This window comes from Amphiura filiformis, chromosome 13 (assembly GCF_039555335.1).
Source record: "Amphiura filiformis chromosome 13, Afil_fr2py, whole genome shotgun sequence".
NCBI classification, from domain to species: Eukaryota; Metazoa; Echinodermata; class Ophiuroidea; order Amphilepidida; family Amphiuridae; genus Amphiura; species Amphiura filiformis.
In genome coordinates this window covers 4,782,999-4,810,278 of record NC_092640.1, presented here as the reverse complement: position 1 = coordinate 4,810,278, position 27,280 = coordinate 4,782,999, and the positions used below count along the sequence as shown (strand labels likewise).

Below are 27,280 nucleotides of genomic sequence, written 5' to 3'. Positions count from 1 at the left end.
ATCGTATTCTACGGGAATTTATGTAGATGTTTCAATATAATTTAATATTTAATTGTCAAAAAGTCTTTTATCGTACAAATGTACATTCAAAATAAATAAATATGCATACCTTTCTTTTTGGAGTTTTGAAAGCTGCTATCTGATATACCCGCCACGTCTTACAGAACATAGATCCAAAGGACAATACAAACCCAACCGATAGCGCCCACATGTTCAGCTAAATGTTTGTATGAAAAAAATAAAGAAATGACAATGAGGCCAAAGAAGCGTTATTTTAAACATCAAATTCACGTGAACACCAATTTACGTTTACCCGCAAATAGATTCATCAGGATTGTCCACTGAAATTATTTACAAAGTTCTAAACCAAATCCAATATAAAATAGGTGATGTTGACATACCTCAATGACGTTTCGTTCTGTAACACAGCACTTTCTCAACAGGGATTGTGGACACAACTTCCTTCCGCACATCTATGACCAGTTACTATCAGCGCCACCTACGTCAGCTGCCAACAGGAAGCAACAGACGTCTTAGGACAAAGCTGATCATTCAATTGGAGAAAGTGCTGTGTCATTGAGGTATGTCAACATCACCTATTTTATATTGGATTTGTTTTAGAACTTTGTAAACAATTTACGATGAATTTATATCTTCTCAGTTTTAAATAATAGCCGTGTATCTGAACAAATTACTTTTCAAATAAGAATTTTTCCATATAAAACATTTGAAAAAAAGAAAAGAATTTTTTTATCTTAGTCCTTTCACCTTTTCGGACTTACGGCCGAATTATCAGTATTTCTCAAAATAAATCTTCCACAGGGGAGTGTTGAATTTGGGTAGATTAGCCAATTCTTACCTGACAACAAAGTGTCTTGAAATTATAACTGACCAATTGCGTATCGACACCACTAAAGAATATTCCAGTGTAAACAATTATTCCTCCAGTAATTATTAAATTGTTGAGATTTGGACTTGAAAGATTCACGTATCTGTTACAATAATCATTGAAAAATATTTATAAAAATATAGCCCTGATAATGGTTTATTATTTCATTAGCGATGTCATATTTGTAATGCATTAATGATACCCTGATTCAAAATGATTATAAACGCTACTAAATGCAATTCAGAAGTATGCTATTGAGGGCAGTATTTCCATTTTTTGGTAAATGATATCGCGATTCAAAAGCAATGATTGGTGGCAATATTTCTAATAAGGTTACTAATTTTTGTAAATGATCTCGTGTGCTTTTATAGCAATGATTTGGTAATTAAATGCTAAATAACTTGTTATTCAATAACAATAATTTGATAAACGCTAAATACAGTTCAACAGTGTGCTATAATTGGTGGCAGTACATCCAATAAAGTGACAAATTATAGCAATGATTTGATAAACGCTAAATACAGTCAAACAGTGTGCTATTGAGGGCAGTATTTTCCAATTTTTTACGAACTTTTGTACACGATCTCGGGATTCAAAAGCAATGATTTGATAAACGATAAATACAGTTCAACAATGTACTATACTGCGCCAATAAAGTATCCTTACAGTTGGAAAAATAATCACAATTCCCAAACTGAACAATATTGGGGTAAATTTGTTTTTTTAATAGATGCACTAGCTAATCCTGCACATTATGACACCACATTGAATCCAATGTGACTTCAAGAAGCAAAGTTACAAGCATTTGATTAGACGAAGGTCCATTTTTAAAAGTGACAAACTGGCCTATTCAAAACTCCACAGACTAGTCATCTGGTATTCTGGTTTGAGAGTGGTGAATGGCTAATTTATGCGTTTGGCTTTAATTTAAAACAAAAGGAACAAAAGAAAACTGAAACAAAAGAACTGACAAAGAAAATGAAAGTTACAGAAAAGTACAGAGAAGTAAAAACTGAAATAAAAACTGCTTTAAATAACGCTTCATTGAAGAAACTGTGTTGTCTCTTTGTTGGAATCTTTTTGCGCCTTGTATAGGCCAGTTTGTCACTTTTAAAACTGGACCTTCGTCTATTCAATTGCTTGTAACTTTACTTCTTGAGGTCACATTGGATTCAATGTGGTGTCATAATGTGCAGGATTAGATAGTGCATCTATTTAAAAACAAATTTACCCCAATATTGTCCAGTTTTGAAATTGTGATTATTTTTCCAAGTGTAAGGATACTTTATTGGTGCAGTATATATTGGGTGCAATGCTTCTAATAAAGTTACAAACTTTTGTTATAGACGAGCAAATTTACGTTTAACCTAGACAAAATTGGAACGTCAATGTTTTTTGTTGTATTATATTGTATTCAAAAGTATTCAAGAAAGATCAATTAAAGGGGATAAATTATCTCACCGTTGCTTACGGAATTTGATATTAAAAGCTAGAAATCCTACAGCTAGTAGAATTCCCACACCGGCCAGAGCGCACATCGATATGAATATGACTTGTCCAACAGTTACATGAAGAATTACAATGATTATTTCAACCTCTGGGGTTCGATCGAGAGGTACTTTCCCACCTGTCAAAAAAACAAAAGCAAGACAAAAACAAAAATATTTTGCAGTTTTATTCTCAATAAAGAATAAGTTAACTTGGAAAAGGTACCTCTTTGGAATATATGCCCATATTCTACAGCTGTGTAATTTATAATTATTTTGCAGTTTACACTAAAACAATTAGCGTGATAAGTAAGCAAAAGAGGGCGGCAAACAGCAAAATGGTGCAACGCAGTACGATTGACGATGATCACTGTTGATATGCTGCCATCTAGAGCTAAAGCGTTAATCCCTAGTTCGATAATGAAAAAATAATGCATGCGCAACATAAATCTACAAAACGATTTCTCTGAAAAGGTGTACTATTGGAAAAAATGTTTCCTTTACATATCTGTAAGGATGTAAGTCTCTAGTGCATGAAAACAATATTTGGCGCAATCTTTAGGGCGCCCTCTATATTATAGAGGGCGTAATCTGCAGGTTGTGCCAGGTGAGCATCATCTCCGTCACATTTAGGCAAAAAGGACAAAAAAATTGTTAAAACTCTTAATTATGAGTTTTATGGATAACTTGTAAGTTGCTTGCTTCATGTTTGCTCTTTTCATTTAAAAAAATATCATTTTGTACTTTCGTCATTTAGTTGGGACAATGAGAGGCAGGCTGTACGGAAAATGTCATGTCTGTTAGTATTTTTTTAATACAAACTTAAGTATATTCATAATTTTGCTTGAAATAACTAAATAAATTTCTATTGATATAGTAAACACATGCAATATCAATTACATTTCCAAATAGTAAATTCCATGTTGTCTGGGTCAAAGGTCAAATAAAGGTCAACAACAATTGTGATGGAGATGACAATGCTGTGATGGTGATGATAGTGATGTGACGGAGATGATATTTCTACACAAATTCCTATAGAGAATCATCTCCGTCACCGACATTTGATTTCAGTAATGTTTTCACACTACTTGAAAATGAAATTCATACAGATGAGAAGGTTTAGAATTGGTAAGCATTTTCTGATAAACTAAACTGGACTTCGCTGTATCTCAAGATCCGGTGATGTGATGGAGATGATGGTGATGTGACGGAGATGATATTTCTACACGAATTCCTATAGAGAATCATCTCCGCGACGGCAAATTGTGACGCCAACTGATGTAGCGGAGATGATGGTTCAGACATTGCTTACGATTAATAGCAGGGTTAAGCTTACCCACGTGTTACATATCACCACAACAGCTTGTGGGACATATTCAACCATCATTATTTTCCGGAAAAATTCAACAATAAGACTTATATCAAATTGATCAGAAACGTTTGGAGATGATGTTGAATAAAGGTACCCGCGTGTGTACTTGAAGATACCCTCAAAATTGGCAGGAAAAGAGTGCCAATGTGCACCTATTCCGGGTTGATGTTTTTCGTCGTCTGTAAAAGGCAGCGTACAGGGTCAAATTATTGACCTCTGATATTTGGTCTTCACCTCCAGCCGTTTTGATGCCAATGTGACGGTAATGATGCAAAACCAAGGGACAGCAATTTTTTGACACAAATATTTGAATTATTCCATAAAATTGGCTTTAGAAGTGGTTTTAAGCATTTAAACCTTCTTAGACATGATATTTACCCCAGTCAGTGGTAATTTTCACTTCCCACACTTGCTCACAAAAATACTACAAAATCACTAAAATTCGGTGCGTGACATCGGGACATGGGGTTTTCAGGGGGGTCGTCAGATATTGAAGAATTTTTTGACTCCAAGAAATTAATTTTTCCCACTTGGATGTTCTTAACTATTTTTATACATAGAAAAGTCCATGACTAAGCCAAAAAAGAAAAAAAATCCGCTTTTAAAACTTTTATGAGCGCCGAAAGTCGCGGGACTTAAAAGTTCCCCTTTTCAGAGAATCACCCGAATACGGAATCGGCTGTCTGCTGAACTCATAACGATATCAAATTTCCCTACCTGGCCACGCTATGTCGCTTATCCATCGGAGCGGACCTTGCGTATCCACTGGATTAAAATCGCCTATCTTGTGTTCTAAAAGATCTGAAATAAAGTATTATTAATAATCAACATGAAACAGAATTTACGGTATGAAAGGTTTAATGTTACGGAAAAACTAATTAATTTGATAGGCCGTAACATTTATAAGTCACCGCACCGGTTTAAAGGAAGTGTCCGGCAATCACAACATTATATATGTCTTATATGTCAGAAAAGTAATCAAGCACATATGACGTGGTTTTATTTAAAGCAAACGAATAAAAACAGCCATCTCTCAACACGCGATATTCAAAATTCCCGCGCCGAAATGTTCTAGAGCAATGCCGTCTTGGTTATTTGTGCTCATTTGTCGTCAGACTTCATTGAATTATTGGGACGTCATTGCTCTAGACAATTTCGGCGCGAGGATTTTGAATATCGCGTGTTGAGAGATGGCTGTTTTTATTCGTTTTTATGGTTAATATGAGTTTGTTTTAAATAAAACCATGTGATTCGTGCTTGGTAATTATTTTTCTAACATATAGGACCTAATGTTGTGATTGCCGGACACTTCCTTTAAAAAAAATTAGATGGCAAAGATTCAAACTACCCCAACTTTTAAGTGGCTATCGTCTTACCCTCACGAAGTTGCTGAATGACGACAATTCCAACACGGTCTCCTTTCTCAAAGCTTACAGGACCCTTGACGAAACAAAAAAGAGTAAAGTGACATAATCGTCAACCACACTGCTTTGTCATTATAATAGTTATAACATCAGCTCTATGTGAAGGCATGTTATGACTATATACATACAGGCAAAACTTTCCAGACGAGAAAATTCTCTGACAACGAATACGAGAGTTTTCTTATAATTGGCCCCTTCCAGCCGTTGATGGCGTTTTGGCTCGCGAGGATGATTGAAAACTGAACGCGATGACGATTGTGTAGCCTGGCTTAGCCAATTCCGGCCTGATTGGTGTTAGCCGAGCCAAAACGCCATCAACGGCTGGAAGGACCAAATGATAGGAAAACACCATATTTTCAATTTTCTATTACCGTAACCCCAAGAAAAGAAACCTGTGCCAAGCTTTCGAGAAATATCATCGCCATCTCCTTATCATCATAAGTGAAATCTTCTAATCTGCGCAAGCGTCCATCTGGAAAAGTGGTAGTGTCGAGTGCGACTCTACTTTTATTAAGCGCCAATGCAATAGCCCATACTGTGTCGTACCCATACGGGTGGTCGGCATTGAATGTTAGACGACTGTACGTGGGGTTGTTGGCCAGTTGATCTTTAACATACTCGTCATATTCGCTGGCAGTCTGTAATATGACAAAATATGTAGTTTCATAAATAATATACTTGTACATTTATAAGGAACGTGTGTTGAAAGTTCCCAAACCTAGCCCATACCGCAGCGAACCTATGTCATATTCGACATAGCGAACCTTTGACATGGCGAAAGTATTCATACATGTAACTAGCCTTCGACATAGCAGACGGATACCGAACTTTACTATGACAACTTACCACATTTCCAACAGTCATGTCATCGGTACTTGACAATGATTGGCTACGAATCCCGATGTAATGTGAGCCCCCAACGGCTGCCGTAAGCTCTTCTTTTGTACAGTCCAATTGTCCAAGGTCTAATTCCCACCATTTGTTCTGGTACCATCCGGCAATCATCCACACATATCCTTCACCAGTCATATTTAACTTAGAGGCCTAGAAAATGAACAGAATGACCAAAATGTATTCCAGAAGAAATCCAGATGAAAGAAGAGGATCTCGAATTAATGGTGTTCTGCACCTGTAAGCAGATACCTATTAGTCCATTTGGCTTCCTCCTTACGGTGCAGTCCGCGTGTGATGCAGACGCGCAGTCAAAGGCGGTGCATCTATAACGTGATCTTCCGGAGCCCTTTTAGATGCACCGCCTATGATTGCATGTGTCTGACACACTGACGCCTCTGCCTCGCGGAAGACAAATGGACTATAGTCAAAAGAATCAACGCACCTCACAGAAGACTTTCTGAGCCTGGTCAGTATACATCAATGCAACTATTATCTTTGCATCATGTTTCTGCAAAAAATACAAAGGAGAGGAAAAACAAACAAATTCGTCGAAATATAAAAATATTCATTTTCAACAAATGAAATGAAACAATACATTGTTGAAATAAAAGAGAGGGAATGTTGCTTGCGTTGAAACTATCATTATTTGTAAGAAGGACCTATTTGTAATAGCTGCTCTTTACAAATTTAACAATATCTGCACTCTATATTGTACACATGTGACAACTGGCAGCTATTGCAAATACGGCCTTCTTGCACTAACATACCTTGAGACTCTCAAGTTGATTTTTCGGATTGTCGACAAAACTTTCAGAACTAATCAAAGTTATATTTGCTTCTTTCAACCTGCTTACCAAGTCATCCACCGTCTGAAATTAACAACATTCAAAATATTGTAAGAAGACTAAAAAATGTTACCCCATAGGTCTCCTAATTAAACTGCCGTATATAGTCAGTTTACACATGGCTCTAAACAGACTATATAAAGTAGTTTAGGATGTATATATTGACGCCCTCTGTTGGCCAAAGTTACGTTAAGGTTACCCTTGCTTTCCTGCCCTGCGGGGCCATTATATATATTGAAACTTTATTAGTAGCAAGTCTTCACTATGGGAGTTTCCGGCCTCAGCTTGCGGCCCTGCTATTTTTAAGCTCTGATGGACTGGGGCACATGCAGTATCAATAACCAACAAAATTAATCATCAGCCCGTCACCCTTTTTATTTTTACCCTGCAGGCCCCGTCCTTCATCGGGGCTAATTTGTGGTTTAAGTTTGATCGCTATTGTTTTTGAGCGCTAATTATTTCTGTGTAGCCCTGCGGGGCAACATCGAACAATATTGTTTTTGAAAAAAGAAGTGGCCCCTTTGTTAGTTTTTAATTTTGACAGCTTCGTCGATTTGTGGATGAGACACGCCCACCCTGGTTACAGGTTTCCATTTCTTTTATTTTATTTGTTTGTAAGATTTCATTCATTTGATTTTGTAACATTTTATTCAATGATTTTACATGTATGTTATTGCTATTATTATATTCCTAAATGTATTTTTTAATACTATTAATTTAATTTCAAATACATTTTTTATTGCTTGCAAATTGTTCAATTTTATTCTTCCAAACTTTCTCTTCTTTGGATGTTTCCAGGTTCATCGTCATCTTTATAAATTTAATTTCTTTTATTCAAAAATTATATTCGCTGTTAAATGTGTTTTATTACCTGTCATAATTTCCTTTTGTCTTCTATCATTCCTTGTGAAGGGACAAAAAAGTCCCGGGGGGGTCACTCGCATACCAAAGTGGTACGCATGCTCGTCCCCAAAAACGTCGAAAAAGGGTTGATTTTTGGCCTTGTGGCGGCGTCGACGTTTTTAGAAAAAAGGGTGCTTTTCAGGTAAAGTTTCGACGTTTAGGGTATATTTTTTCATTTTCAGTGGGTTTGTTTTAGAATTTACGCCATTTAGGGGTGCATTTTAGTTTCTTACGCCGAATTACGCCATATTTTAGGGTAAGATTTACAGAGCCTTACGCCAATAAGGGGTGAAATTTTTCCACACTGATTACGCCATTTAGGGTACATTTTTGAGGTGCTGGGACGAGCATGCATACCACTTTGGTATGCGAGTGATCCCCCCGGGAAAAAAGTATTCTGAGTATCCGAGTACCTGATAGCTAGTCTCAAGTCTGCTGCAAGTCTGCAATATGCTACTTGTTTAAGGAACAGCAGTTCTAAGTAATTTCCGACAAGTATGGATGAACATCCTCAGCCGGCCTGTTCAATATTAACTGCAGTATAAAGCACAATAAAGTACCAGGTTTTGCATTACCATAGTGAGCTATAGTAAGGTTAGATTTCGACCCTCAAGGTAACCATAATATGTGCGTCAGGATGTTCTCTTATGTGAGTTATGAAACGAAAACAGATAAAACGTAGTGATTCAAAAGTCTGATTTAGTTAAACAAATTTCAAACAAAATTGCTTATATTCCAGGGTCGGATCCAGGAATTTTTGATAAAGGGGGCGCCTTTTGGTCGACGACGAAAAAAATGTGTTAAAGGGGGTTACCCCCTCGAAAACTCGACGGTTTTGGCCCATTGTTTGCTGTTCATGGCCGAATTTGTTCCTTTTTTTAAAATTTCTTACAATTTTTGTATTTTTAAGTTACCGGCGCCCTTTGCTAGTCAAAAAATAGAGGGGGCGCGCGCCGGCTGCGCCCCCCTAAATCCGCCCCTGTATTCATAGGCAATATTTCCATTGACTCTGATTTGTAATTATTTATTAATTTATTTATCTGTTATTAGGCTTAATCACCGGTATTAGAATATACACAGAATAATTAATAATTAAAAATATTGAATATAGTGCATATCTGTAGCTAATTAAGATATAAGAATTATGACACGTATGCACCCTCGTGCAAACTTCAAAGCATCATAACGGACTGCGCCATAGAGATCCCAAGTCCAATCAAGTTTGAAATTAAAGACCTCCATGGTAAGTTTCATTTTCCAGCAAAAACCTTTGGGATTTTGATGGCGCACACAGTTAATAGAGGTCAAAGGTCAAAATTCCCTATTAGAGGGCATTCTTACATGCCTGTATTTCTGCGCGCCAACGTCACCTAACTTTCAGAATAGCATCTCATCAAAGAAGAGACAATTGAAGGGGTGGGTGTAATATAGTCCTAACCCTCCCCCGTTTTCGGTGCACTTGTTACTGGTTTCAAATCAGTTGCAGTTAAAACATATAGATTGGACAACTACTTAATCCATTTTTATAAAAAGTAATCCTTATTGTACTTATTAAAATAATGTGCAATTTTTGCACCAATGTGAACTTATTGGCATGATTACAGCTATGTTATGTTCCCTGTTTTTCTTCAAATAAGAAATGGGGGTTAGCACTATATTGCTACCGACTTTAAACCTGGGGTCCTAGATTTTCTATGAACAACAATTTTGATCTGGAATCAATGAGAATGTGTTTCTTACATCAACAACGACTAGATTCGATTTTTTTTTCAAAGAAATATCCACCTCATAAGTAGTTCTAGAAACTAGTGTGGAATTCTTGGGGCAAAAAGGTCCTAACCCACTAATTTACAAGTAACCGGTTTGTGTGTAAAAATTGTACGAATGACTTCAACAAAACAGTTAGTCTGTTGAAGAAATCCTATACTTTATGCTTATATACTTTACTTATGGAAATTCTCATGTACTTGGTCAAAAAACAACTTATCGTGAAACCAGTAACATGTGTTTTAGGTGGGTTAGGACTTTATTACACCCACCCCTTCAATTCTCTGTCAATTAATGTAAAAATTAGCTTGGGATCTCTTGATCTTTATATTTTAATGATTTTCTGAAAATTCACTTAGCCTCATTGTGGAGGTCAATTTGACGTATGACCTTAATTCCCGCTAACAATGACGCGCAGCACAATATGGGCCTTTTACTGCATTACAAAAAGATACGTCAATAAGATCGTAATTTTATTTTTCATCATCTAACTTCTAGTGACTACTGTCTGTTCAATTAGCTTAGATTCTTGTATTTTTAAGATATTTGAAGAAATAAAAACTTGTGGATAAATTCATCAAAGAAAAGTGTTAGCACATCTTTAGATTTACACTTTTCAAATTCCAAAGTTCAATTTATAAGCCTATTTCTTACAAATCGAGTGGGACGACGGTCCGTTCTCAACTTAGGGCATAGACCCTATCGAATTTAGCAACAAAAATAAATGTCCACCAATCTGTCCTGCCATTTCAGTTGTTATACCGTTCCGGTTATTGGATAGGGTCTATAGGTGACGATGGTCCACCGGTTTTTGTTACACAAAATTGGGTGAAGCTTAAAATTATGGATTTCGTTCTTATTTCAACGGCTTCGTCGATACAATGTAAATTGAGTTTTGTTTAATACCACCATTCTTTCCTAAGAATATCAGCATTTGCTTGACATTTTCAGACACAATGACTTTACAAGAATTGGTTTCTGTAACCTAAGTCTGTTATTTTAAATAATATTTTCTTGTACAAAAGTTCTTTTGTTTCCAATTCTTCTTCTCATAGTTTGTATTCAACAAACAAAACGAAATAACAAATTGAAAATAAATGTGTAGTTTTTTAATAGGCCTAGGCTCACACCTTCTCAGACCCATCCACATAATAAATAAATAAATAAATAAATAAATAAATAAATAAATAAATAAATAAATAAATAAATAAATAAATACGCAAGGAATGTATTTATATATATAGCTGGGCCTATTCTGAAACTTTAGTTCATTTTCACATTTTTTATAATAACGTAATGTTTCTATGTTTCCATTGCACTAAATGGATTGATTCAAAAAAGTTTATGGTACCCGACGTTCTACGGCTTGTTATAAAAATATCGCGGGAAAAGATCAAAATTAAAAAGAAATGGGGTTTCAAATTGAACTTTGGAATTTGAAAAGTATAAATCACGTTGGGTCTAAGGCTGTGCTAACACTTTTCTTTGATGACTTTGACCACAATTTTTTATTTTTTCAAATATCTTAAAAATACAAGAATCTAAGCTAATTGAACAGACAGTAGTAGACAAAAACAAGCAAGAGCTACTTGGGATCATACTTGTTGGCGCACATTTCTATTGCCGGTCAAAGTTCCACTTTTGTGCTGCACATAGGCAAAAAAGTATGAATTTTGACCTCTATTACATCAGTGCGCCCACATGATTCCAAGTAGTTCTTGCTTGTTTTTTTGTCTACTAGTCACCAAAGAAGATAGACAATGAAAAATAAAATTGGGATCTTGTTGGCGCATATTTTTTGATGCAGTAAAAAGTCCACATTGTGCTGCGCGTCATTGTTCGAGGTAATTAAGGTCAAATTGACCTCCACAATGAGACCATAAAGTCAATTTTCAAAAATCAATAAAATATGAAGATCAAGAACTCCCAAGCTATTTTTTTTTTATTACTTGCAGTATTTCCCTCTCTTTCATTCTTTCAACATTTCTCATCCATTGTTGTTTTCAGGTTCATTTTCATTTTATATTGATTTATTTCATTTCATCTACCTGCCCTATTTTCCTGTCTTTCGTCTATCCTTTCTCTTCTTTGTTCTACTTATTATTCTACACTAGTATCAATATTGTACAAGATTGTCATTATTATTTATTACTCGCTTACGGTTGAACTATTGGTTCAAATAATAATCTTCTTTTTCTCATTTTGTTTTCTTGACTTTGACTTCTATCTAATTGTTATTACAACTTTTCTCATTAACTTCGTTCAAGAATGCCCAAAGGAATACATACCAGGGGCTATTTTAACGTGCCTCCTGACACGTTCGTGCAGCGAGATAAAAATCCGTGCAGTGACAATTAAAGATCCGTGCTTGAAATATGCAGGTGAGATGCTTAGTAAAGCCTTTGTTATGATTACTTTCAGGCAGTAGCTTAGCAAAGGGGGTAAGGGAGAGCACATGTCCTGAGTGCCGTCCAAGCGGTAAAAGTCAAAAAAAAATTTTCGTGGAAAGCGGTCACTGGGTTTATCAGTTCTTTGGATATAGCCAAGGTCTATGATATAGAGCGGTTTATAGATTGCCAGGGTCTATGGCAAGCCAAAAGGCCCATTACGTATTGCGACAACGCGTTGCTAAGCCAGCCAATAGAAATAGAGCTTTTTGCAACGCGCGTTGCTTTCACAAGCAACGTGTTGCTTTCCCAAAACAACGCGTTGCTTAATACTCAATTCAGAGGCGCCCAAGCCAAGTGTTTGCTTAGCCAATCATATCGTCGATTTAAAAAGCTGTTGGCTATTATGTCCATCCCGCCTTAGTGATACTAGCTCTCTGTAATGGAGATTCAGCGGTAATATTTAGTGCACGATTTGAGGTTGGTAATTTGACATGTTTTTTGGGTTCCACAGGAACAAGGAACAGAAGAAAATCCCAGGAGGAAAGCGTCAGTTGGAAAATGGAAAGCAAAAGATTAAACAAAATGAAACCATCTGCCAAATTGATAAAAAAATTAGGCAAATTTGAAATTAAAAGGAAAATTGAAAACACACACAACGCGAGATTCGCTAAACCAGCACTTGGTTGGCAACATGGGGTAAAGGGGAACTAAACAATAAAAACCTCAAATCGTGCATGTTATGTCAAACTTTTACTTCATTTTCTTGCTTATTAAATTTCGTGGGCGAGAAAAAGACAGCCCGTAGTATTACAGACGACCGTGATATCTTGTAAGAGTCTCTGTGATTGGTTGTCGCCACAAGACGTAAAGAATGACAACAACGTGTTGTTTGCGAAAGCAACGCGTTGCTTTCAGAAGGCGAAAGCAACGCGTTTTTCTCAGAAGGCGAAAGCAACGCGTTGCTTGTGAAAGCTAAAAACGCGTTGCTTGTGAAAGCTAAAAGTTCTATTTCTATTGGCTGGCTTAGCAACGCGTTGCTTTCGAAAGCAACGCGTTGTCGCAATACGCAATGAGCCTTTTGGCTTGCTATAACGGCCTATTCTCAAGATACGTTGTTTGCTCTTAGAATATATCAAGTCAAGAGTTTGTCTTTTCTCATCTTCTCTGGTCAAACTAATATCATGAATAGTGGCAAGGGGGGGGGGGGAATTAAATATATTTTGCTTGATATTTATCGGAATTAATTCCAGTTCACTGCATATCTAACAACACAGGTAACTAAGAATCGAATATAAATTTTACTATTGTTACACTACAAATCATAAAAGCGTTTAAGAAAAACAAGTACTATAAGAAACTTATGGAAATTGTTCAAAGAACATCTTATGACGCAATTAGAAAATAGCTACAAAATAAATATCAATAAATAAATACACTACGGATAAAAGCTTTTAGAATTTTATTCCGTCTATAGTAAAAGCAAGTACAAAAACCGTAAGTTTGACCTTACATTGTCTGAAATTCAGTTCAGTTCAGAGCACATCTTACGGCGCTATAAAAAGAATTAAATATAATTTCGCTATTGTTAATTTTTTGGTTAACTTACAGATGAAGGTTTAGAGCTTGGTTCCTTCTTTAGTGAAAAAACTTGCTGAATTAAGTGATCAGATAGCAACGTTTCCACATTATTTTTGTGGGACATGCGAACATATCAGACACATCAAATTGTATTCTGAATATGAGGAATGACCTGATGATATTAAATAATTTAGATGTTTTGACATTTTCGAAATAATAAAAATTTCACGTATGTCAAATAATTAAAAATTGACATTTTTGACATTTAAGAGTCCTCATAGTAAACTTATGAAAAATCTAATGATGTGTACTTAAAGTGTATGTAGCTGGGAGGAGCAGCCGTCTATCATTTTAAAATATTTAATTTTTAACCTTTCGTATTGCAGATATACATTATTTTCCCCAAAAGTGCCCCTCTGACAAAAATGATAGAGAAAATCGATCAAGGAACCTATTACCCACCAAAGTTTACACCGATCATGGGGCAAAATTGTGTCCTTTTTTAGAAGCTCAAACACTTTATACAGTCTCTAAAAAAGCGCTATATTAAAGTAACCATCGATAATACCGGGTAAAATGGAAAATTTTATTTTGCCCCATTCAATCAACCACCACGCACCACCACAACCAAGAAAGTTGCCTAGTCCTTTGGCTACATTGCATGTTTGTGTTATGAATACAAAGAAGTGTCAAATTTGGCTTCTGGTTTGTACACCATTGACTTTTGTTTAGAGCGTTAATAATGCGAAAATGGTGCACCAAAACTTTTTTTAATGATTTACATATTTGGTAATCCTTTGGCAGCCAACTTTGGCTAGATCTGCGTTTTGCTAACAACAGCGACAGATAGGTGACTCCGGAAACTTTCCTTGTACCGGCGTGCAGTGACTTTTCCTCCCTACGCTGCTAATAATAATAATAATAATAATAATAATAATAATAATAATAATAATAATAATAATAATAATAATAATAATAATAACAATAATAATAACAAAAATTGGCTGTGTAAAAGTTACATTATTTACTTTTACTGTATGCCTAACTATTAAGTTATTGCTTAAAACATACGGGTGTCTGATACAGAAACGAAAACGGAATTGTTTATCCATACGCAAGGTGTGTTTTAGGGGGATGTTAGCTATTCTGAGAGTCAGATGACGTTGGCGTGCAGAAATACAGGCATGTAAAATGCCCGAAAAAAGGGAATTTTGACGTTTGACCTCTATTAACTATGTGCGCCATCAAAATCCTAAAAAGGTTTTGCTGGAAAATGAAACTTTATTTATGATGCTTTGAAGTTTGCACGAGGGCGCTTTTCATCAAAACATTGGATTCTGGTTTTTTTCTTGGTTTTTATGATGCAGACATTTGGTACAAAATTGCAAATTGTAGGTTCGGATGATGATGGCGCAAGATGTTACGCACCTCCAAAGTTTATCATTTGTAAAGTAGGATCAGAGAGGCCGGAATTTCTAGATTTGTTTTCATCTGAAGAGGGCGCCGTGTACGCTTAAATTGTACATGTGAGTTGTTGGTGTATATTTTTAAACTTTTTTTTGTATCATAGTTGGGTATATAATAAGGAAGACTGGCTCTTAAGCAGATTTCAGCAAGTCTACAAAAGAATATTTGGGAAAATGCAGCCCTTTTGGTCTACTCGAATAGATCTCCTTCGTTTTTGCTGGATTAATAACACATTATTGGCTTTGCAGATTGACTGGTTGAAGTAGAAAGCCTGCAACAACATTCTTGGTAAATTCTCTATGAGTTCTGGGTCATTTGGTTGCTCCAGAACCAACTTGTCATGATTTAATGGGTCTTTCATAGTTTCTCCAAATTGTTTCCAATCCAGCTGTGTCATATTTAGGGATCTTGTTATCCCATGGAGAAGGACGCTCTCTCTTTTCTCATCCAACTTTGACACAAATGTGTCTTCCACAATGTATCCTAAGTATAAATTTGGTTTTGATTGTCCTCAATTGTTTCTAGTAATTTGGTGCATTTGTAAAAGTTGCAAAGATAAAGCACATTATATTTTTCGAACAAAAGGGTTTGTAGAAACACAAACGTAAAATATTTGATATAACTCTAAAAGAGTTTGTGTTTCTATACAGCCTTGTTCGAAAAATTTGTATCAATCTTTGTCAATTTAGAGGTTTTGGTATCAAATATGGTATCAAATTATGAGTTCGCTATTAGGGAATCCGTTAGGGACCCCGTTGACAGTGATATAATTTTTTGGGATTTTTCTGCTTTTGTATGTATGCTTGCCTGGATTATCAATAAATCAAATCATTCAAATCAAATCAAATCAAAGTAGAGTTAACAAGATGGTGCACATGACTCTATCAATCAAATCGTCACAAGATAAGCAGGTTTAGATTAGTGACGCGTTACATAAGTGAGTACTTTCTTTTTGTGTTGTGTTTCTAATAATACGAGACTTATGAAGTGTATATAACGACACGCGACCTACCAAATTAAATTGGGTCAATTCAAAATACTACATTTTTCTTCTCACAAGACCAATTATCTGTCTTCAAACTATTCAATAAATTCAACATTTAATATTTACTATTGACCCCCACTGTTAATTAATTTTTGTGTGTAAATACACATTCAGCAAAATAAATAAGGTGGCAGTTAATCACCTTATAGCCGAAGGTCAATCCATAATGACAAGCAAGGACTTTTTCTTTTATTTGAGATTTTTATATTTAAAAAACAACAACAAAAACCACACAAACAAGATGCAGGAATAACTAAGTTATGAAACGAAAACCGATAGAAGGTGCAAATTCAAGTGTTGCAAATCTATTGCTTTGTATACATCGTGAGTGTTCACCTTCCGTCACCATGGTAACCGTTTACCATAACAAGCCCCATTGTCCGCGGTGCTCACCAGAAGAGGATCACCACAATACATCATGAGCTACCACATAGTGCAGTTATGCTGCACAGAAAACATGATTCGACCATTGCAGTACTTAAACCTGGTTAACAGGAAATTACCGGGGAAATTACTCCAGCAAAATCAATCGATAAAGTCTAGTCCATCCTCCACATTGAATGGTGGGCTGCACTAATGCCCAAATATGTCACTTGCCAATCAATAATCACCCACTTGAAATCCCCTGACTCTCTCCACTGACCAAAGGTATGGACAGATTTGGGAGTTGTTTTTGCTGTTATCTGTCATTTACAGGGAGGTACGACCATTTGAGTGATAGTCACTAAAAGTTGCATTCGATGTACACAGGGAATTTTGCAGGCCATGCCGTGCCCATCCTTACTAAAACACAAAAGTACGAATATTTCCAAACATCTAAACAGCTAAAAATTTAGGACATGTTACAAAATTACATTTTATAAAAATATTGGCCGGTTAGTTTTCACACAGTGACGTTAACTAGGCAATGCCCTATACCATGTATACCTCTAACATACACTGTTTGTAGAGGTCACACGTGAATGGTGAGAGCACTGTACAATGTATTGTGTATAGGAAAATGGACAGTAACTGCAGTATGATGCTTTTGCAAAAAACCTTAAAGGTCCACAATCGTTGGCCAGTCCAACTTTGGAATGTCTGTGGTAAAGTTGTAGCATTATACCTACCACATAGCAAGAAATCTCAAACTCAGATAATATCCCACCATGCATGCACTATGACCTTACACATATTCTGCATAAATATAAGTTTACTCCACCTGCTTTCGAAGGTCACCTGAATCAATTTGTATTGTGGGATATGGTGCAATAAAATTCCTGTCTTGTGAGTTATTGTCAATAATCTGTCCTCATAAAAATGATGTTACTAAATTAAAAGGGCATTTCGTGATCCACAGCCTCATCCCCACACTTTTCTCAAAAAAAGTTGAGATTTGTATATCACTGGAAACCTCTGGCTACATAATGTTTATGTACAAAAAATTTCTTGCAGATTAATTAGTTTAGCAAAGATATCGTGAAATTTTAATTTCGTTCTGGTATACCAGAACGAAATTACAACACATTGTCTATGGAGCAATGTAATACACATATTCATGCATAACTCGCAAATGCAAAATCGGAATCAACTCAAATTTTGGGAATAAGCTTTTTTCGTGGATATCTACTGAAAAATGTCATAAAAAGAGGATGCTAGGATCACGAAATACTCCTTTAAATGAACTTAAACATGCTACATTTCAAGATGTATTGGTTCCTCTAAAACTGGTTCCGGATCCATATGTCATGATTTGGTCTGGCTGAAAAAGGTTACATTTCACATAAGTGGTATCTTCTCTGCACCATGATTGACCAGATTGACCATGTAGGTTATTGTTATTGTCATGTGCACAAACCAATAGGGTTGCAAGTTTTGAATCTGCACCTTCTATTGGTTTTAGTGTCATAACTTGATTATTTCTGTAGTATTAAAGACAACATTCTTGTGATTATGGTCACCTTATTTTCGACCATCACTTTGGCTTTTTAATATGTTTGACTGTTTGTATTGCATGTTTGTAGGGGCGTCCGCGTACGTTTTAAAAATATGCTACTATATTAAAGCTGTAGCCAGATGGTTGACTGGTTGGTACCCGTCCAATTGTGATGTTAATTGAAAGCCTGCCTCTTCCAATGGCAACATTGAATACCCTTGAAATGTCTAGAATGTATAGTTTTTGACTTACTATTCAATTAATCTACAAATTATTTGTATTTTGTGTTGAATTTTGATGTGTCAGGCTCATTCATTATCAATGAAATTGATGGGTACTAAATATTTTGATACAGCTTGTATAATTTATGAAATTGTAGTTTGATCCATAGGTTTTGACTAGCGATGCGTGGCACATATTTAATACTTACCAAATGGTATAGATATTCTTCTTATTATGTAGGTGCAAAGAAAATACGAAGTATTGACTTACTAATGAAAATAATTCGTAATTTTCATGTATTGTCGCTACCCTTGTCCAACCAAATTTCTTCATAATTGCTACACGTGCTGGATTGAAAGACTGTTCTGCGGGCCGAGTTCTGTAGAATAGCGGATACTTCACACGACTGGAAAGCCCCGGGGAGCTGGATGTAGGAGATACCTAAAAAAACCACATTATTTTCTATTAAATCATAACATAATGGAAACAAAATTAATAATAATGGCGCCAAATTTAATTAAAAAGAACACATTTCAGATGAAATAAAATTTATTTTTTACCAATACTGACAAGCTCTCTACATTGACTACAAAAGTAACAAATAACATTAGGATATTCCAGCTGACATCCATACACCCCCTATGGAAGACATGACTATAATCTTCCACACAGGGTGTGTGAATTTCAAATGGGGTTATCTACCTGGGTGATTCCCTATATCGAGGGTTGAGAGCCAGAAAGCTTCAGCTCACAATCTCCTGCTCCCACAAAATGAGCATAAAGTCGCCAGGGCACTTTAGAAGATACAGTCCATTATTTTCAATAATCATGACAAAAATCAATAGAATGCAAAAGACATTGTGGAGGAAATACTGATTTTGGAAAACCAAAGCAAGGAGCCAACATTATGCTCACTTTGTGAGCGTTGGTCATAGTGATTAACGTCTTTCTGGTTCTGAACCCTAGATATTTAAAATCTACCCCCTCTGTGGGAGATTAAGGTAATGCCTTCAACAGTGCATCAGGTGTGCGTATTTCAGATGTAATAGCATGTTCTGTCTCTGCATACATGCACAGTATAGATGCGTTATTTTCATACACATTAGTAATGACCTTGATAATGTAATTGCTACGTTTCGTATCTTTCTCAAAAATATTAATAAATAAGAAAAGAAGTTACAGCGAATTTACAGCGTTATTGAAACTGCTGTCTGTCTCACTCTCGATATCCAGGATAGATAAAGCCTTTATCTATAACTTCCAACTTCCAATAAGTATACAGAATCAGTGACATGCTAACTCCCTGGACACTACTGGTCATCTAACAGCATTTCTGATTGGGTGATAACTTGAAATGCTCATTTCAATTGCCAATTATGACTGGGCTTTAAACTATGGTCAAACTTGCATTTGCAGATGATCTTATTAATACCCTCCTTGATTGGCTCAAAATTTTACACAATATTAATTTTGGCCAATCGGCAAGTAGTTAATCTCATGGGGATAACCCGGGACGCGGTGTTCTTGATTTTAGATTGGGTAGAGATGTGCGGTTGTTCAGATTTATTTCAGTTGTTTCTTTCAGTATTGCGCAATATTAATTTGTCAGTGTGTTTCTGTTGTGCAAAACCACGAAAAAAAGTAAGAAGAAAATGAAGAAAATAAAGAAAAAATTTGAAAAAAGATGTGCTTGTGTTTTGTTCAACTTTCGTTGTGGGATATTTTGCTGGTTAGTTACTGACACCACTGTTAGCTTGCTCGGTCCATGTCGACTGCAGACGACAAGGTTCAAACGTGTTGTTTTTAATTATACCTTTTAGACTTGAAATTTTCATGAGCATATTCGGAATAAGCATGAAAATTACAATAAAATGAGTACAAACAAGCCTTAGTATTGGTTCAGTGATTTTTACGATAGCTCTGATATTTTGTGAAAATATCTCAAAACTGGGTGTTTTTATATCTCAAAACTGGGTGTTTTTACGTTGAAATCTATGGCTAGGACGCATTGCATTTAAGATGCATGGTCATAAGCAGACATTTACAAAAATGATGAATACAATAATCTCAGAAAAAATACATCATTATGTTGTACCATCGCACAATGCTGCTAATTTTCTAGCTGTAAATGGGATCGGATAGCAACGTTTGCCCAGTAATTTTGTGGGACATGGAACACATCAGACATATCCGACGATCATTTGAAAATTTTGACCTTTCGTATTAAAAGATATTCACCCCCCCCCCAAAAAAAAGGCCTGAAATTTAAGTACATAACATTAGATTTATAAATATTACTTCGAGGACTGTTAAATATGAAAATTAAAAAAAAAATATTGTATCATATCGCCAATTTAAAAAAAAATCATAATTATTTGATATCACAAGGTCATTCCTCGTATTTAGAATACAATTCGATGTCTGATGTGCTCCCATATCCCACAAAAATACTGTGCAAACGTTGTTACCAGAGCACTTAAGGACAAACAGCATTTTATCAATTAATTAATTAGATAAACGGCAATTAGACAAAAAGAGCATAAAAAGAGCAATTACACTAAGTAACTCGTTGTCGAGTCCTATTAACGCCAATCAAATAAATTTTCATTAGGTGCGGTTATTTTATCAAAAGGCAATAAATTTCAATCAATGATGTAAAATATAAAGTCATTAGAGGTGGCAATTCCATGCCTTTACGCTTACGCCTGTCTCTTTATTCAAAACCAATCTGCAGTGAATGATCGAGGTCGTGTATCTAGTATATTGAATATATGGCACTCGTATACAAATGAACACGCGGACAAGCAGACGATAATTTGAAATTTGGTCAGTTTTACAATAGTGCATTATAGAAATATAATCAAAGGAATTGATGAAATCTAACACTTTGTTTACTGTAAGAAATCATTATAATAAAGCAACAGAGAAGTGTGAAAATAGGCTTAAGGGATTGGCTGGAATGGCAGGTGGGTCATGGGTAAAAAAGATTGTTACCTTTTTGACCACAACACATGTATTACACATATGATGTGCTATACAGAAACTAGCAAAACAATACCTTAAAGTATAATGTTTTAATGTTTTTTGTCACAAACACGATTTTCAAGTTACAACTGTTTGTACCGGGGCGTGTCTGTTGTCAGGTCGATGACAGAATAGACACAAGTAATAACCTTGAATGATAATACAGAATTATGACGTAACATTCATTATTGCTAAAAGCCTGGCTAAAAGCAATGGAATGGATATAATTGTTATACCCTCTGTTGCTTTATCGCATTATATATTATACATTATATAGATAGAGACTATGCAACACGACGTCACTCACGACAGAGTCATCCTCCTTTTAAATCAATTAAGGCATCCGTAAGGCTGCGATCACATAGAAGTATACTATTCGGGTATACGGTGCACGTTTTGCAAGTGCACGCGTATAGCTTAAATCGAGCAAGGCAATTTCATAGTACCGGGTCACATAAGGCTACGATCACATAGAAGTAAACTATTCGGGTATACGGTGCACGTTTTGCAGGTGTACGCGTATAGCTTAAATCGAGCAAGGTAATTTCATAGTACCGGGTCACATACATTGTAAGAGGGCACTATTCGAAAAGGCCCTATACCTGCGTATAGTATAGTATAGTGGGAATCGTGCGTGTTCGATTTTAGTGCAGCGTATACCGTCCTAATTTTAAAACTAAACCATATGTGGGTAAATTCATTTGTTTTAATAGATGCACTATATAATTCTGCACATTATGACACCTCATTGAATACAATGTGACCTCAAGAAGTAAAGTTCCAAGCATTTAATTAGACAAAGAAAATTGGTAAACTGACCTACTCGCTATTCACTATACGAAATACGCTCATTCGATCAGGCTGAGTTCACATAGTATACGCCTATATGAACTCAGCCTGATCGAATGAGCGTATTTCGTATAGCGAATACCGAATACCGTATAATGGTTGGGGAATCGAACTACAGACCTACCTCTGCCACCTTAGAACTGTCTCGTACGCAATAAACCAACCGGAACGGTATAACAACTGAAATGTCAGCTTCTATACAGATGTTACATTGTGGACACACCTGTGTGACACCACTACATTAATCTGTATATTTGTCGAATAATTTATTGGCGAGTTGTGAGTTACTTTGCAGAGTTTTAAAATACAGCTCGGTATACTGTTTGTGGAAGCATGTTTAGGCGTAACATGGTGATGGGTGTGTGTGTGTGGGGGGATGTTTGTGTTAAGGTGTTCGTATACGTTATGTAAGCTTTGTGTGATACCACCTGTGCGAAGTGGAGGTCTTACATTTTATTTATTATTATTTTCATATTAATAATTAGATTTATTGATTTAGTTAAAGATGCATGATTGCTTTCCAGGTTACCCCACTGATTTAAAGTACAGTGCATTAAAAGTACAGTGCATTTAAAGTACAGCGCATTTAGTTAATGATGTATGATTGCAATCCAGGTTACCCCACTGATGTTGATTTTAACACCCGAGTTTTTGCAATGTAGCAGAAGCATTTTTCAGTTTTCTGTCCATTTTAAGACGAAATAATGAGAATAAATAAATAATCAATTAATTAATGTATTTATTTATTTATTAAATAAATAAATAAATAAATAAATAAATAAATAAATAATTAATTAATTAATTAATTAATTAATTAATTAATTAATTAATTAATTAATTAATTAATTAATTAAATAAATAAACAAATAAATAAATATATAAATAAATAAATAAATAAATAAATAAATAAATAAATAAATAAATAAATAAATAAATAAATAAATAAAAATTGATCCGCTGTCCTTTACAAAAACTGCAAATATAGCTTATTCCAATTAGGTTCCAGCTGGGGCATGTGTAAAAATTACATTTATTAGGTCCAAAAATTTATTTGGTGTATATTATACAAAAATCGTGCATATATAAAGCATTGGTATCTTCTTTATAGACCCACACTATTCCTAATGTGTCAGCTTTATTTGTTCTAATATTTGAGTGCAAACACCGTTAGGTCATACTTTATTCCCATCCAAACCACCATGTATTTCATGTATTTGGCTCAGGGATGGAACAAATAGAATTATCTGCTGCGTTATTTAGTATAGGTGTTGCAGTTTGGCAGTAAATTTATTCAAAATCATCTCAAAGTGCAAAGATAGTATTCTGTTTTGTTGTTTATATGTTTATGCTGTGTTTTTACGCGCCGGGGCAGAATTCGCTCAAAGGCATGGCTGTGTATCAACTGGGCCCCTTACCAAAATGATACAAACACCCTACAAATAAGCAAAATACGGTGCGACCATTTCGGTTCTAGCTTCATGTAAGCATTATCACGAATTCTAAGCTTTGGTTTTAAGGTTTAGGATGAGGTTTGAAAATTAGAGATACAAACATTTCGTGATACTTATACAAAGGTAAGACCGCAATTACTGATCCCGTAAAAATCCCGTACAATCTCCACGTTCACTCCCCTAAAGTGCTATTTTAATCACGACGATGTGTGTTTTTTAATTCTCTATGATACTCTGACTTACTGATATCAGATTCCAGTAGTGTGCAGTACCAGCGATAGCCTCGGAGCCAACGGAACAGCCTCCTCCTAAAATCATTATCTTCGGTGGTTCTCGGTATATTTGATCGAAGAATACTCGGCTACTTAAGCCCGGACTACACTGATATCATTAAAAAACAACCAGAATTCAATAAAAATGTAAATAATTGGACGTTATTAATTTACGCCAAACACATGCAGAACCACAGGACTGCAAACATCAATTATTCGGTTTTCCCAGCCAATTTATACTCTTTGCAATGAAATTAATGTTCCGGTCATTAAATTTCGCGTGAAATTGAAAGACCATTTTTCCGATCGTATTTCAATTTAAAAATAATACCATTCGATTACATATTCGGTGTTCAGGCGATTTCCTTTGTTGGTTTTTCAATTGCCAAAATCAGCTGCTCTATTGAATAAAAACGTCATGAATTTGAGTGAATTACCATGAGCATGTATCAAAATAGTTGTTCTCGAATCATTTGCCACTTTAAAAAAATTAAAAATTCAAATTCAATTGGGTTTGAAATGTTATTACAATGATAATGTGCACAACTCCCTAACCCAATTTGGTGGAGATACGTCATTGCATTTGATAGGTATTGTCATTTGAATGTTGGAAGAATACACATAATTTCACCTTATTGTACACTCAAGTTGTTCACTTCAGTTGGAGAATAATAGAAAGTTGTGTACTTCATGGTCAAAATAACTAATTCAATAATATGCTGAAAATGTACACGTGAACTATTGTACTTAACTGCAAGGTCTTATGAAAGATTGGTGCTGGTGCTAGTTTGGGCTCCTTTGCTTCCATGAAATGATAAATATCCCAATTATTGAAACTTAGAAACATAAATTAGGAAGTTTTACCGATAGTATCGTTTTAAAAGCATCAAATTTACTTGCGATTACACCAAAATTTATGACACTGTCCACGGACGATTAACGGTTACACGTCCCAGTTGTGGGGTTGTGTATAAATGAGGTTCGATCACGTAGGGGTGTGTATCGTGATTGTAAAGGTGTGTACAACTGTACAATCATTGGTGGACACAAGTCAGTATCATGAATTGCACAATGTCTGTATTTTGATATTGTGTGTAATTCTGTTCTTTATATTTAAAAGAAGGTTCAGACTACACCAACCCGACCTTTTTGGCATGGCCTGTTACTGTAATAAAAGTATTATTTTCATTCGTTGAAAATGTTAATTTGTTCACCCTTTGCCGATTTTGAAATATATACTTCATAATCTAATACATACATTCGCGCGGTTTTGCTTTCATGGTAGATGCGTTGAGCGCGAAAATTAATGTGTCGCTAAAATGTTCACGTCTAAGAAATTACTTATAGTTTGATCAGCTCGTAATCGGCGGGAATTGTTAGGCTTTTCGCTTTTACCACTACCCCAAAAGCAGACCCACGTTAAGTGTGTTTTTATTGCCCTGTCTGGTCTATATTGTGCGTATTAAATAAAGTATAGACAAAGTATAGGACTTAAATAATAATTTATGATACTTTTGGCGAGTTGTCACAAAACATTTCTCGAAATAAAATATATTGATATTAATCCGCGATGTTATAAAGCCCGCCGATTACGAGCTGTATAGGTCTTACCTTGGTGTCATTCCATACAATCCTGAGGTCATATTCAGACAGCAAATCATCTCTTGCGTTGACTTGTTGTAAAGCTAAATCTATCCCTGGCACCAATCCACTTGCATCCCACCCGCCGCTGAATGGGAGTAAACCCCCTATATACAGTGGTATCTTGGTGTCTCCATCTGGTTCAGATGAATTAGATGCTTCGCCGTTACTTGTGGTCATTCCCGACCAGAATGCTATGAGAAACACACTTGTACCGACAGAGAACATTGTATCTCCTACTCTACAAATACCGCAGCATCAAATAGCTTAAATCAGCTCACTCTATGTACATGTAGTTTGGACTCAACTTGTACAATTGTGCAAGAGCTATACGTTGATAGAGTAATATACTATTTTTATGCGTCGGAAAGTGTAGTTAAGTGTGATGGCGATCGTTGAAAAGATGACAATATCGCAAATTGTGTCTTCTCCGCCGCCGGCTTGATTCCATTCGTTCCAGACTTAATTAACATAAAACATCTCCCGTCCTTGTTGACTGACTCAACTGTTTGACCAAGCACGAATTATTGAAACAACTTGAAGGCTTTTAATTTGCCAAAAAGGAGTGGTTTTTACTCATCCATCCGCGTGGTAAAAGCTATCATAGCACATGGCCCTACGCGTCGGGTTTTTAAAAGGGCTTTTTTTTTACAGAAAATTGACAGACCGTGTTCCAAAATAACATGCGTGGTGTGTTGTGAACGTGAATTATGCTTGTTGTTTTAATGTTTTCTTTTATATCTTGATTGGGTATGAATGATTAAGAAATATTCCTAAGGAGGTACTAGTTAGCCGGGCTAGTACGAATCATTCAGAAGGAGGCACTAGCAGGGCTGTCAACTCTCACGCATTGGCCGTGAGTCTCACGCATTGGGTCACTTTCTCACGGTCTCACGCCAAGGTAGTATAATCTCACGCCTAGGTAATAAATCTCACGCAAAAAGCTGGAAACTGAGTAAAATCTCACGCATCGTCATGAATAATTGGTTGCTCCAACCCCCCCCCTCCGCTTTTCACATTCTCAAGCGACGTGGCTCAGTGATCATGAACATTGGAGTCAGCAAATCCCGGTACGCTTCTGTCTCACGCCAAGCAATTCCAAAAAGTTGACAGCCCTGGCACTAGTAAGAATCATTCAGAAAGAGGTACTATTGTCTGTCCAATTAACTTAGACACCCAGTTTTTGTTACTTATTTGAAAAAATATCCACTTTCAAAGAAAGTCATGAAAGAAAAGTGTTAACATTCGCTGAGACCTAACGGGATTTTTGTGTTTCCAAAGCATTAAGTGAGAGTTTACCAGAAATTCTATTGAAATTGAAAGGTTTTTCTCAACACTTTAAAAATAATCCGGTAGAAGTTGGGTACCATTATTTTGGAAGGTCTCATTATACAGATTTGTAGGTATTGTGATTTTGGATAGTGAATGGATGAATAGTAAATTAATTATACTCCTCACCAAAAACATATTATAAAAATGAAAAATATAATTCGGTTCATAAAATGCAGACAGTGTTTCTAATTGGCATATTTATTCTTAGTGTATAAAACTCAGTGATCCCAACTGTCCCTCAACCAATTACAACAATTCGGCGCGGTATTTGAATCTTGTTTTGTGCATGCTTTTGGCTTGGCCCAATTCAGTATCGAAGTTACGTAATGTTACTATGTCAACGGGATCACGCGCTAGAGTAATGAACCACGATCGAAATGATCACCACATAAAGTATATGGCACTCGAAGGCATACCAAAGTAGCGTGATCCGGTAACCAAGAGAATTACGTAACCACTTCGATGCTGAATTCCAAGAAAATACAAATTGTATGCCCTATGAATGTTTTGATG

At 35.7% G+C, this 27,280-nt stretch overlaps 1 protein-coding gene across 1 annotated transcript in view; it reads right to left on the bottom strand.

Annotated features, from left to right (window-relative positions):
• LOC140168792 (gamma-aminobutyric acid type B receptor subunit 2-like) overlaps positions 1 to 25,663 on the bottom strand; it is a 32,868-nt gene extending 7,205 nt beyond the window's left edge. The window contains exons 1-12 of the mRNA XM_072192201.1: positions 25,406 to 25,663; positions 23,766 to 23,903; positions 18,469 to 18,639; positions 6,834 to 6,935; positions 6,509 to 6,574; positions 6,019 to 6,216; positions 5,544 to 5,810; positions 5,125 to 5,188; positions 4,466 to 4,549; positions 2,351 to 2,516; positions 860 to 992; positions 110 to 217 (exon numbers count right to left, since the gene is read on the bottom strand). Of these exons, the coding sequence (XP_072048302.1) occupies positions 110 to 217; positions 860 to 992; positions 2,351 to 2,516; positions 4,466 to 4,549; positions 5,125 to 5,188; positions 5,544 to 5,810; positions 6,019 to 6,216; positions 6,509 to 6,574; positions 6,834 to 6,935; positions 18,469 to 18,639; positions 23,766 to 23,903; positions 25,406 to 25,663 (1,755 nt within the window). The remainder of the gene's footprint in view (positions 1 to 109; positions 218 to 859; positions 993 to 2,350; positions 2,517 to 4,465; positions 4,550 to 5,124; positions 5,189 to 5,543; positions 5,811 to 6,018; positions 6,217 to 6,508; positions 6,575 to 6,833; positions 6,936 to 18,468; positions 18,640 to 23,765; positions 23,904 to 25,405) is intronic.
• Positions 25,664 to 27,280: the final 1,617 nt, after the last annotated feature.